This window comes from Dendrobates tinctorius, unplaced genomic scaffold (genome assembly GCF_039654945.1).
Source record: "Dendrobates tinctorius isolate UK_male_01 unplaced genomic scaffold, ASM3965494v1 ptg000007l, whole genome shotgun sequence".
Taxonomy (NCBI): Eukaryota; Metazoa; Chordata; class Amphibia; order Anura; family Dendrobatidae; genus Dendrobates; species Dendrobates tinctorius.
In genome coordinates, this window is record NW_027361675.1 from 39,741,630 (window position 1) to 39,754,351 (window position 12,722).

At 47.5% G+C, this 12,722-nt stretch overlaps 1 protein-coding gene across 1 annotated transcript in view; it reads right to left on the reverse strand.

Annotated features, from left to right (window-relative positions):
- GAS2L2 (growth arrest specific 2 like 2) overlaps positions 1-10,509 on the reverse strand; it is a 101,365-nt gene extending 90,856 nt beyond the window's left edge. Inside the window, exon 1 of the mRNA XM_073573738.1 lies at positions 10,017-10,509. Coding sequence (XP_073429839.1) covers positions 10,017-10,374 — 358 coding nt within the window. The 5' untranslated portion in view covers positions 10,375-10,509. The remainder of the gene's footprint in view (positions 1-10,016) is intronic.
- Between the last annotated feature and the right edge of the window lie 2,213 nt (positions 10,510-12,722).

A 12,722-nucleotide genomic window follows, 5' to 3' on the forward strand; every position in this document is an offset into this window, starting at 1 on the left:
TATAATATTTTTTTAACTTGAAAATAATAATACTTTAAATTTTTTTCAATTGTTTTGATGGCACCTTTTCTTTGAACAGAGAGCAAGATGATCTGTGTTCAGGAGTATCAATTAAATCTTTTTTTGCCTTGTGAATCTATTTAGCTTATACTTGGAATATTTTTTATGTTCCACCTATTTTTGTATAAAAAGTTATTATATAATATTTATCGCAAAAAGGTTGTCCTATCTGCCCATGGAACAAAGGATTGAATTGAAAACTAGCAAGGATTTATTGGAGTATTTTATTTTCCCACTGAAATGTTGGGAATCATAAGTGAAAATTGTTTCCCGTTTCTCAATGATGGAACTTGATGGGAAGACAGACAGAAAATACTATGGACTCATTAGGACTCGCGTGTTATTAGGCAAACAAACCTGTTCAAGTAAGATGGCGGTGCATGCGCCACATCCTTTATCTAAAATCTACATGGAGTCAACTTTTGCTATAATTTATTACATTTTCTGGAATAATTACAGTAATCTTTTGGGCTGTTACTGACCCCCCGATGCAAAAACATGGATTTTTGTGAGTACTCACCGTAAAATCCTTTTCTCCGAGACGCTCATTGGGGGACACAGAGACTGTGGGTGTGTGCTTCTGCCGTCTGGAGGCTGACACTAAGTATACAAAAAAAGAGTTAGCTCCTCCTCCGCCGCATACACCCTCGCCCCCAGACCGGGCGTAACTCAGTTTAGTGCATAAGCAGTAGGAGAACGCGCCTTAAATTCAGGCAAGAAATTATACGTCTGGAAAAGGGACCACCCTGATCCTTACATAAGGATTTGTATAACTCAAAATAAGCAAAAGCCAACTGGCTAGTAGGGTGGGTGCTGTGTCCCCCAATGAGCGTCTCGGAGAAAAGGATTTTACGGTGAGTACTCACAAAAATCCATGTTTCTCCTTCGTCTCATTGGGGGACACAGAGACTGTGGGACGTTCTAAAGCAGTCCCTGGGCGGGATCTTAGCTCACCCAATCCATGCTATTTTGCGCCCCTGATTAGAGGTGCGCAACTGCTGCCTGGAGAATCTTTCTTCCCAGGCATGCATCCGAGGATGCCTGGGTATGTACGTTATAATGTTTGACAAACGTATGCAAGCTGGACCAGGTAGCTGCTTTGCACACCTGTTCCGCTGAAGCTTTGTGTCGCAGTGCCCATGAGGCACCCACTGCTCGAGCCGAGTGTGCCTTGATCCCTGCCGGAACCGGCGTGCCACTAATTTCATAAGATTCTTGGATCGTCAGGCGAACCCATCTGGCCAAAGTCGCTTTGGACGCAGCGAGCCCCTTCCGCCGCCCTTCTGGGATCACGAATAGAGAGTCTGTCCGGCGGAAAGGAGCTGTCCTTGTCACATACCTCCTAAGAGCTCTTACCAGATCCAAGATGTGCAATGCCTTTTCTACCCTGTGCACCGGTGCCGGGCAAAACGAGGGTAAGACAATGTCTTCGTTGATATGGAATGCAGAGACAACCTTCGGCAAGAAGGGAGGAGCTGGCCTTAAAACTACCTTATCCTTATAAAAGGTCAGGAACGGCGGTTTACAAGATAAAGCCGCCAATTCCGAAACCCGCCTAATAGACGTAATAGCTACCAGAAAAACGACCTTCATGGACAGGTAAGGTAAGGAAACCTCTTGTAACGGTTCGAAAGGAGCCTCTTGAAGGGCCCTGAGCACCAAGTTCAGGTCCCATGATTCCGTCGGCGCCTTATAGGGGGGTACTAAATGTGCGACCCCCTGCATAAACGTCCTAACCTGCCAGACCGAAGCGACCTTTCGTTGGAAAAGCACCGACAGAGCCGAGATCTGCGTTCTGAGCGAACTCGGAGCCAATCCTGCGTCCAGCCCTGCCTGCAGAAAAGCCAGTACGTTGGGGATCGAAAAAAACAGAGGAGCCACTCCGCGATCCCTACACCAACGGAAAAAAACTTCCCAAGTCCGATGATATACTCTCGCCGAGGAAGGCTTTCGGGCACTCACCATCGTGGCTACCACATCGCGCCTGAATCCTGCCTGTGTTAACAGCCAAGATTCAATGGCCACGCCGTCAAACACAGGGCCCCTAAGTTCGGATGGTAGATCGGCCCCTGGGACAGCAAGTCCGGCCGATCTGGGAGACGCCAGGGTACGTCCACCACTAGCTGAACCAGATCTGCATACCAGGCCCGCCGAGGCCAGTCTGGGGCCAGCAGAATTGCTGGAACCTTCTCTCTCCTTAACTTCCTGATGACTCTTGGAAGGAGAGGTAGCGGGGGGAATAAGTACGGGAGACGAAACTGGCTCCACGGAAGCACCAGAGCGTCTGCTGCAATTGCCTGCGGGTCGAGGGATCGAGCGACGAACCTTTGTACTTTGGCGTTCTCTCTGGATGCCATAAGGTCCACGTCCGGTGTCCCCCACCGTTGGCAGATCTGTTGAAAAACCTCGGGGTGCAGGGACCATTCCCCTGCCGCGACCCTCTGTCGGCTGAGAAAATCTGCCGCCCAGTTTTCGACTCCCGGAATGTGCACCGCTGAAATTACCACGCGGTTCTTCTCTGCCCAACGCAGTACCAGCCCGACCTCGCGCATGGCTGCCTGGCTGCGCGTGCCCCCTTGATGGTTGACATATGCTACTGCTGTAGCATTGTCCGACTGAATGCGCACCGGCCGGTGTCTCAGAAAACGCTGGAAATGTTGCAGGGCCAATCGTATTGCCCGTATCTCCAGAATGTTGATCGGGAGAATTATCTCCTGAATGGACCACCGCCCCTGGGCTGTGTGACTCTGGAAAACTGCTCCCCAACCATGCAGGCTTGCATCGGTCGTCACCACCAACCACTGTTCCGGGGGAAAAGGTTTCCCCTGGACCAGGGACGAGTCGCGAGTCCACCACCGGAGTGAATGTCGAACCAGCGGAGACAACTTGCACCGATGACTGAGAGAAAGCAGCCTCCGGTCCCATGCAGACAAGAGCGCATGCTGAAGCGGACGGAGATGGAACTGGGCAAACGGGATTGCCTCCATCGCCGCCACCATTCTGCCCAACACACTCATGCCGTACCGGATGGGTCTGGTGCCCGGCTGCAGAAGGTTGCGTACTCCTTGCTTGATTTTTTGCGCCTTGTCCTGAGGGAGGATCACCAGCCCCCGGGAGGTATCGAAAATCATGCCTAGGAACACGATTCTTTGGGCTGGAACCAAGGACGACTTGCTCCGATTGATTAACCAGCCTAGACGGGCCAGGGTATCCAGCGTGATACTGACATTCTCCTGGCACGCCTGAAACGACGGCCCCTTTACCAACAGGTCGTCCAGGTAAGGTAGTACCGTTATGCCCCCGTGCATGCAGGATGGCCATAACCACCGCCATTATCTTCGTAAAGACTCTGGGAGCAGTGGCCAGACCGAAAGGCAGAGCAACAAATTGAAAATGTCGCCCTCCGATCGCAAAACGCAGGAACCTCTGGTGTGGAGGAAAAATCGGAATGTGCAGATATGCATCCTGCACATCGATCGAGGCCAGGAACTCCCCTGGATCCATGGCTGCAATGACCGAACGGAGGGATTCCATCCGGAACCGCCTGACTCTGATGAATTTGTTCAGGATTTTTAGATCTAGTACTGGCCTTACTGTCCCGTCTCTTTTGGGGACCGAAAACAGGTTGGAGTAAAAACCTTGTGCCTCTTCGCTTTTTGGCACTGGGACAATGACCCCGTTGCGCTGTAGCGTCATTATGGCCTGTAACAAACCCTCTGCCTGCGATCCTGTTCCGGAAAACCGGGAATGAAAGAATCGCCGTGGCGGGAGTCCGACAAACTCTATCTTGTACCCGGACGATATCAGTTCTGCCACCCAGGCGTCGCGTGCCACTGCGACCCAAACGTGGCTGAACTTTAGTAGGCGTCCGCCCACCCTGTCGTCCGTAGGTACGAAGCGCCTCGAGTCATTTTGCTGGAGGCTTTTGGGATCTGGCCCCCCTCGTTCTGGGCAAACGGCCTCGGCCTCTGCCCAGCGGATTGGCTCTATAAGAGATTTGCCTTTCCCTAATCTGACCATCATTTGCGGAGGTGGATGCTCTGGCCGAAGTCCCCCTCCAGGGGTTACGAAAGGGCCGAAAACGCCTCTGTGTCTGCCTGAATGCTGGCCAAGTCCTCTGCTGCGGGAGGAAACTACTCCTCCCCCCCGTGGCTTCTGAGATAAGCTTATCAAGCTTCTCACCGAACAACCGATTGCCCTGAAAAGGCAATGAGGTCAAGGATTTTTTGGAGATAGAATCCGCTTTCCATAATCTCAGCCATAATGCTCGCCTAACGGCCATCGCATTTGCTGCTGCCACAGCAGAACACTCGGCCGCGTCCAGAGAGGCGCTGACGAGAAAATCACTTGCCCCTGATATCTGATTTGTAACCTCCAAGACCTCCGCAGGCAGATCTCTGTCCTGGAGGGCATTATGCAGAGCGTCTGCCCATGAAACCATGGCCTTAGCCACCCAAGTAGCCGCAAAGGAGGGGGCCAGGGCCGACCCCGCTGCCTCATACACTGAGCGGGCAAGCCCCTCTATAAGGCGATCAGTTGGGTCCTTGATAGAAGAACCGCTGGGTATCGACAATAGTGATCTTGACGCCAAACGTGATACCGGTGGGTCCACTACTGGCGACTCCACCCATCCTTTATGGAGTTCAGGAGGAAACGGATACTTCGCTTGAGGCGCTTTTTGCATTGCAAAACGCTTATCCGGGTGTTCCCTATGTTTCTGGACTAGCTCCTCGAACTCCGGATGTGTGGCAAACCTTCTATGCGGTCGCCTGGTCTTCTTGAAGGAGACCTTGTGACCTGAGGCCGTGGACACATCGTCCTCGATCTCTAAAGTCTGGTTGACTGCCTCAATGAGGCTGTCCACCGAGTCTTGGTATCCCAGGCTTTCTGGATTCCAGGCCTCCTCTCCCTCCTCCTCGCCCTCATCCTGCTCGCTTCCCGAGCTCGGCGACGGGGAACGAGATGCCCTAATACCCGCCGCCGAAACCCCAGAGGGTCCGGCCGACGGGGAACGAGCTCTTTTGCTAAGAGCTTGTCTGGTGCTGGAGCGGCCTCTAACGGTCAGAGGGTCCTGAGACGTGGACGAGCTGTCTTCCGCTGGCAGACCACCATCCTTGTCCCTGCCCGGGCCTCGAAGAGACTCAATTGCCCTTGTAAGGGACATCATAGAGTGTGATAAAGACACCACCCATTCTGGGGGGTCCTGACTTCTGGGCTCTGCAACAATGGGGGGCTCCTGGGCTCGCTCCGACTCGCAGGCTTCACAAAATTTATCTGGCTGCGCCTTAGGCAGCCTGACCCCACAGGAAACGCAAACAGCATATAGGAAAGAATGAGCTTTCCCTTTGCCAGACATATTGCAGGGTAGGGTAGGAGGAGGAGGATAACCCCTTCCTTGACCACTAATGCGGCACTCGAAACGGGGTTGCACTCACCCACCGGTAATGTCCACCTTGCGTCTCTTCCACGGGGCGTGCGGCGTTACTCGTCGGGGCACTTGCGGCGCACTCCGGGAGATAGGCGGCGGCTTCCGGCCGCACTTTGTGAGGAAATGAGGAGAGGGAGGGGGGCGGAGCTCCCCGGTGTCTGTGCGCGCCCGCCGCTCTCCGCCCCCGGAAGTTAGTGGGCGGGACTTCCGGCTACCCCCGGAAGTCGGCGGGCGGGCGCGCGGAACTCCGGACCTCCCCATACAGCGGGGACCGCGGCCGCCGCTGGCCGCACTACACGTGCGGCGTTCGAGGGAGGAGGGCGGGAGCTCCCCGGTAACTGAGCGGGCGGGCGGCTCGGGCCTCACCATACAGCGCGGCCGCCGACGGGGCTCTGGCTACACTCCACGCCCATCAACAAGAGAGGTGAGCCGGGCCTCCCCCCTGTGGCTTCTGCGCCGTGGGCTTGTGGTGCTCTCAACCCCATCCCTGGGCCGGGAGGGGGAGGCTACTGCACCAGTCTTCGACGCTTCGCTCCCTTGGCTCACCTGCGCCTCCAGGACCACCCCTGGTGTCCTACCTAGGGGTGGTCGGGGCATTAATGCATTCCCACGTTGCAGGAGAGTAACAACGTGGAGGATCACTCACACGTGCTCGCCCGCTGGGGTTCATGGGGAACCGAATCCTTTTATCAGGATGCGTTGCCACCTCTTTAGAAAAATAACAAAGAAAAATGGTTGTCTGGGGAAAAGTCCCAGATGTGTCCCTCGGTGCGGGAGAGAAAACACGTGGAGGGCTACTCACACGTGGTCGCCCGTTGATGATTTGGGGAGATCGGACCCTCTCTATAGGATCCGTCGCCCCTATCTTATCTTCATAGAAAGAGACCAAAAAAAAAAAAAATCTAGTCTGGAGCTCCAGACTGCGTGTGCCTCCATCAGACACTAAGCAAAAAACTGAGTTACGCCCGGTCTGGGGGCGAGGGTGTATGCGGCGGAGGAGGAGCTAACTCTTTTTTTGTATACTTAGTGTCAGCCTCCAGACGGCAGAAGCACACACCCACAGTCTCTGTGTCCCCCAATGAGACGAAGGAGAAATGCACTAAAAACTGCAGTGAAAAAAGAAAATAACCTAATTTAGCTAATAAGTGGAAAAATGGTGCAGAAAATCTAAAACTCACCAAAAAACTCATTGCAAACACAATGTTAGTTCTTCTTATCGTTTTCAAAATGGAGCAGATAACAAATGACAGACGAAAGATTAATGCCATAGAGAAAGAAACTTGCATTTGATATCAGTACTGCTACACGTTAGTACATTGATCTATATTGCATAGTGAAAGAAGTTGTTTTAACATGATAAATGGTTAAAAATCACAAAGTGCTTGGAAAAATAGGCAACTTTACAATTTACTTGTTAGTAAAAATCCTTTTTGTTCTAAACAGAGATTTAGAATTCTATTTTTTACTTCTCGTTAGAGATGGGTGTACACCTGGATTTTCGGGTCTGGCGGGTTCGGCCAAACAGTTACAAAAAGTTCAGGTTCGGGTACCAGAACAGTAACCAGACCCGAAACTGGACCCCATTCACTTGAATGAGGGGCCCGAACATCCAGTGTTTTCCACACTGTCATGTGCATGACAGTGCAGCAAACAGCGCGGCAAACACCGCTTCTGATCGGCGGTTAAATCATCCCCGCCGGTCAGAGAGCCGCAGTTGCCATGCTGTGAAAAGACAGTGTGAGCACTCAGCTGTGATAAGAGGTATATAGTTAACCTCCGGTCACTGGTGTCAGCTGATGGGACTACTGATCCCATCATCCGACACTTGTTGCCGCAAATTACAGTATGAGCAGGAGCAGTGGATGGGAGTATTCATTAGCCGCTACTGCTCTGTAAATAAATAATAAAAAAAAACGACGTGGGTGCCCCTTTAATTTTTGCTAAACAGCCAGGCAAAACTCACAGCTGGGGGCTGCAACCCTCAGCTGTCAGCTTCAGCAAGGCTAGTTATCAAGAATAGTGGGGTCCCCACACTGTTTTTTTTTTAATTTTTTTAAATAAATAATTTTAAAAAGCGGCATGGGTTCCCCTCCATTTTTGACAATCAACCTTGCTAAAGCAGACAGCTAGGGACTGGTATTCTCAGGCTGGTAAGGGGCAATGGATATCGGCCCCCCAGCCTAAAAATAGCAGCCTGCAGCTGCCCAGAAAAGGCACATATTAAATGCCCTGCTCTTCCCACTTGCCCTGTAGTAGTGGCATGTGGGGTGATAGTTGAGGGGGTTGATGTCACCTTTGTATTGTCAGGTAACATAAAGCCCACGGTTTAGTAATGGAGAAGCGTCTATAAGACACCTATTCATTACTAATCCTATAGTTGTGTGGTAAATAAAGACACAGCCAGAATAAAGGTATTTCAATTGAAAGAATGACACAGACTCCTTTAAAAATCCTAATTAAACCATACATACAACCTCACCTAATTCCACTGAAACCCTCGATCTCCAGTAATAAAACTAAAATTAAAAATCAACAATATACAGGTGCATCTCACCATTACTAAGCCTTGGGATTGATGTCACCTGACAATACAAAGGTGACATGAACCCCCCCAACTATCACCCCACTTGCCACCACTACAGGGCAAGTGGGAAGAGCAGGGCAAAGTGCCAGAATTGGTGCATCTAACATATGTGCCTTTTTTGGGCAGCTGTGGGCTGCTATTTTGAGGCTGGGGGGTCAATATCCATGGCCCCTTACCAGCCTGAGAATACCAGCCCCCCAGCTGTCAGCTTTAACAAAGCTGGTTGTCAAAAATGGGGCGGACCCCACACCATTTTTTTAAATTATTTATTTAAATAATTTTAAAAAACAGCATGGGGACCCCTCTATTCTTGATAACTAGTGTTGCTGAATCTAACAGCTGAGGGTTGCAGCCCCCAGCTGTGAGTTTTGCCTGGCTGGTTAGCAAAAATCCAGGGGCACCCACAACATTTTTTTTTTTATTATTTATTTATAGCACAGGAGCGGCTAATGAATACTTCCATCTGCCGCTCCTGCTTTCACTGTAATTAGGTGCAGCAGGTGTCGGATGATGGGATCAGTAGTCTCATCTGCTGACACCAGTGAACTTTATACCTAAGATCACAGCTGAGCGCTCACGCTGTCTTTTGACAGGGTGGCAACTGCTGCTCTCTGACCAGCGGGGATCATTTCACTGCCGACCAGAAACGGTGATTGCCGCGCTGTCATGCACATGACAGCAGAGCAAACACCCAGGGTTCGGGCAGCCAAACCTGAACAGTAACATGGATTTCCTGGTGAAGTCCGTGTTCGGTGTCCATGCTCGAACAGTAGGTGTTCGGTACGGACGTCGAACTTTACTGTTTGGGTTTGCCCATCTTTACTGCTCGTTGCCTAGGTTACTAGCCACCCCTGCAGTCAGTAAGACTGTTTTATTAGGCAGGGATCACAGCACTTGCAAGCTGTTTACTGTTGAGGTCGCAAGTGCTGACCTGAAAATCCAGATCACTGATCTGGCTAGTTTTGTATGCGTTCCACTGATCCTGCAGAGGCAAAATTGACTCTACTAAGAGCATTGGGGAGCAACGCATATTGGACCAGCGGCTCAGTCATGCCATCGGCCAAAACTGTCAGTAGTCAGGAGCAGTAGAAAGCCAGGAGGCAAAGGAGCAATGCACTCCTGAAGACTGATCTTGACAAAACCCCATTAATGGATTAATTTTTGGCAAATTCTGCTATGTCAGCAGTGCACCATTTTCAGTAAAGGAAAGTTTATAAATGAATATTACATCGTGGCGAAAAAAAACAAACACCATAAATCTTTTTGTATCAATTTTTTTTTTTTTGGGGGGGCAGCACATTTATACAGCGAAACGACAGATTAACTAACATTGTAAATGTTACCACATACATTAATATGGTAAAGGCAAAAGCCCCCTATCACATTTGCTCTGTAATATAATTTTAATTAACATTGGGTGGGGGGGGGAGGGGTGATTAACATGTTTTTAATGCAGCCTTAATCTCATGATATTGGCCAATCCAGGAACTGCACCTCTGGCAGAAACAGAAGATGGTATAAAATGAACTTTAACCTTAACATTTTCAGACCCATCTCATACATTTGGTGGATCTTTTAAGAGTGATCCAAAAATGTATCAGGCCCAGTGAGGAAAAAGTATAGCTGATTTGTGGTAAGAAAATGACTTGTGCTTATGCCGGATTACTGGACCATCCATATAGCCATAACCGGCTGTGTTAATGACATGTCTGCTTAGCTATGGCTAGGATAAAATCTAATCTCACCTCTGAACTATAGTGAAGTTTTATCCCATTTAGAAATGACAACCTTATACTTTCCTCATCAGTGAGCTCTTTTTATGTCATGCTTATCCTCATTATGATTTAGCTCACATAAATATAGTATAAAACTCATAATAATTACTATATTACACTTCATCTGTCTAAATAAGGAAGTCTTTATAATTACATTAGTATTTCCTACCTTTAATGACCATCTCTTTCCTACACCATTGGATAAAGTTGGAAACATTATCTCTTGCCAAAAATGTCCCAGGCTGGGCTGAAGCATTGAATGTTACTCCACATTTTGGTAGCCAAAGTTTGTTGCATAAGTCAGGATATTCCGTAGAAAATCCATCTGCTGTCTCAGTCACATTATTGGCGTGATAACAAAGTAAAGTTCCAGTTTCCAGGACTTCAATAAAGTTCTCCACTGTTATATCCAGATTGTATAGGTCCTTTAACCACTCAGCCAAGTCTTCCTTCATGGCAAATAGGTACTGTTCACTGGATTTGTAGGGTCGGATACTGCGCACACTGCTCCCTTGATGAGTTGACATTTTGGAGAAAATGATCTAAGACAGTTCTGCAGTCAGAATGGACTTGCATACACCGTAGGTCCAAAGATTACCTGAGCACCATCTTATCCGAAAGAGGATCGAGGGTCACGAGCTAAACCAGAGACTTTTTGTCATATCTGAAACACAAAAAAACAATTTTGGTGGGAAATTGTTCTTTGGATAATCTTAACCTGTGAAGTAAGTCAAATAAAATCGATATAGCAATTGCTAACTAATCAATTAGCAGAAACATATCATAATTTCCTCATGTACTGGTGAGAAATCAGACATCATCCTGGTCACTTCTTCACACTTCCATGTTTGTAGAAAGAGTTAAAGGTCCGGCAAATCCAATTTTGGACTGCCGATCCCTTTGTTCTCCCAGAAATAAGTTGCCAAAAGAAATGTTTGGTGGTGGCTCTCTCATAGATCAGGCCGAGTTACCTCTCTTGTACATGTGAGAACCTGTCAAATTATCAGCTGATACATCAGCCGATACAGCCAGCTAACGTGTTTGCTGGGAAAACTAGTTGGGAGTTACATTTCTAAATTGGCCACAAATTATTTTATCAGACAATCACTACAGAGTCAAAAATACAGATAAAGCAACTACCTCTGTTAATGCTGGTCTGGTGTATTAATGATACTGTTCTACTGTAACCTGATGTGTATAAATGTACTAATGACCAGTAGTTGCACGTCCATGCAGTACACACCCTTATGTTTTCACATTCAATGGCCTACAAAAGTAGAAACTGTAGGGGGCAGTCTACTGTGTATACAACTTAAAGGCCCAAGCACATTTGTATGTAGCAACTTTTCAGGTGTAAATGTCCTTTCCTGAGAACTTGTAGCAGCATGTTTGTGTCTCCCTCTGTGTCCTCACTTGTTCCCTCTCCATAGACTTCTATGAGCAGCAACTGTGCTCTCACATCTTAGTGAGCTGAAAGTCTGCATTTACCGAAGACAGATAGCACCAGTGAACTACGAGTAATTCATCAATCCAGGAGCAGAAAGAGGTATTTTTACATTTTCACTTTTCTGACAAGCTATATTGCAAAGTTACTATCGGTATTATTATTATTATTATTATTATAGAGCCATTTATTCCAATGGCGCTTTACATGTGAAAAGGGGTAAACACACTAAAAAACAAATTGTTTTCACTTATACTACTGATTTATGGGGAAAATAAACAAATGACAGTTACATTTTAAACAGACACTGAACTAAAGGTTTATATACCTATTCTTAAATTAAACTTTAAGTAAAATTCCTAATTTTCTATTAACTGATGATTATTGGTTAGGACACTAAAACAGCTGTTGCAATATGGACAATATGATATGTAAATGAAAAAAAAACCATGCATTATATATTATAATAATAATAAAAATGAATAATATAATTTTTATTTATTTATAGCTCAGTCACGATGGCTCAGCAGTCAGCTCTGTCACCTCACAGCACTGGGATGCTAGGGTATCAATTGGATGGAGCTCATATCCGCCACATCTCAGCAGTGATATTTGATGAGGTTTTTGCATGTCAGAACATAACCTTTCTGAGGACTAGTAAAAGGAGAAGGATGTTTCTGGTTGATGCAGTCGTATCAACCTTTTCTTCCAAGAAATAGACTCCATAACCTTTCCGTGGCTCCAGGAGTTTCTGAATTCATACAGATATACAGATGATCAATTCCAAAAAGCATAGAAGTACAGGTTCCACAATAAAACCACACAGGAAAAGGATTTAGAAGATAAAATTGCCAAATATTTATGTAATTTTAATTATGTTATTAAAAGTATTGTAGCAAATCGAACACAGATCGTAGACATACCGGTATATTGTGTATTTCTGCCATTATTAAATGCAGTTTTACCCTATTACAAACTTGAAAATGGTATTTTTTGCACTAATGGATTTACATGTATTGATACAGATTATATACACTCACTGGCCACTTTATTAGGTACACCTGTCCAACTGTGTGTTAAGACTTAATTTCTAATCAGCCAATCACATGGCGGCAACTCAGTGCATTTAGGCATGTAGACATGGTCAAGACAATCTCCTGCAGTTCAAACCGAGCATCAGTATGGGGAAGAAAGGTGATTTGAGTGCCTTTGAACGTGGCATGATTGTTGGTGCCAGAAGGGCTGGTCTGAGAATTTCAGAAACTGCTGATCTACTGGGATTTTCACGCACAACCATCTCTAGGGTTTACAGAGAATGGTCCGAAAAAGAAAAAAAATCCAGTGAGCGGCAGTTCTGTGGCCGGAAATGCCATGTTGATGCCAGAGGTCAGAGGAGAATGGGCAGACTGGTTCGAGCTGATAGAAAGGCAA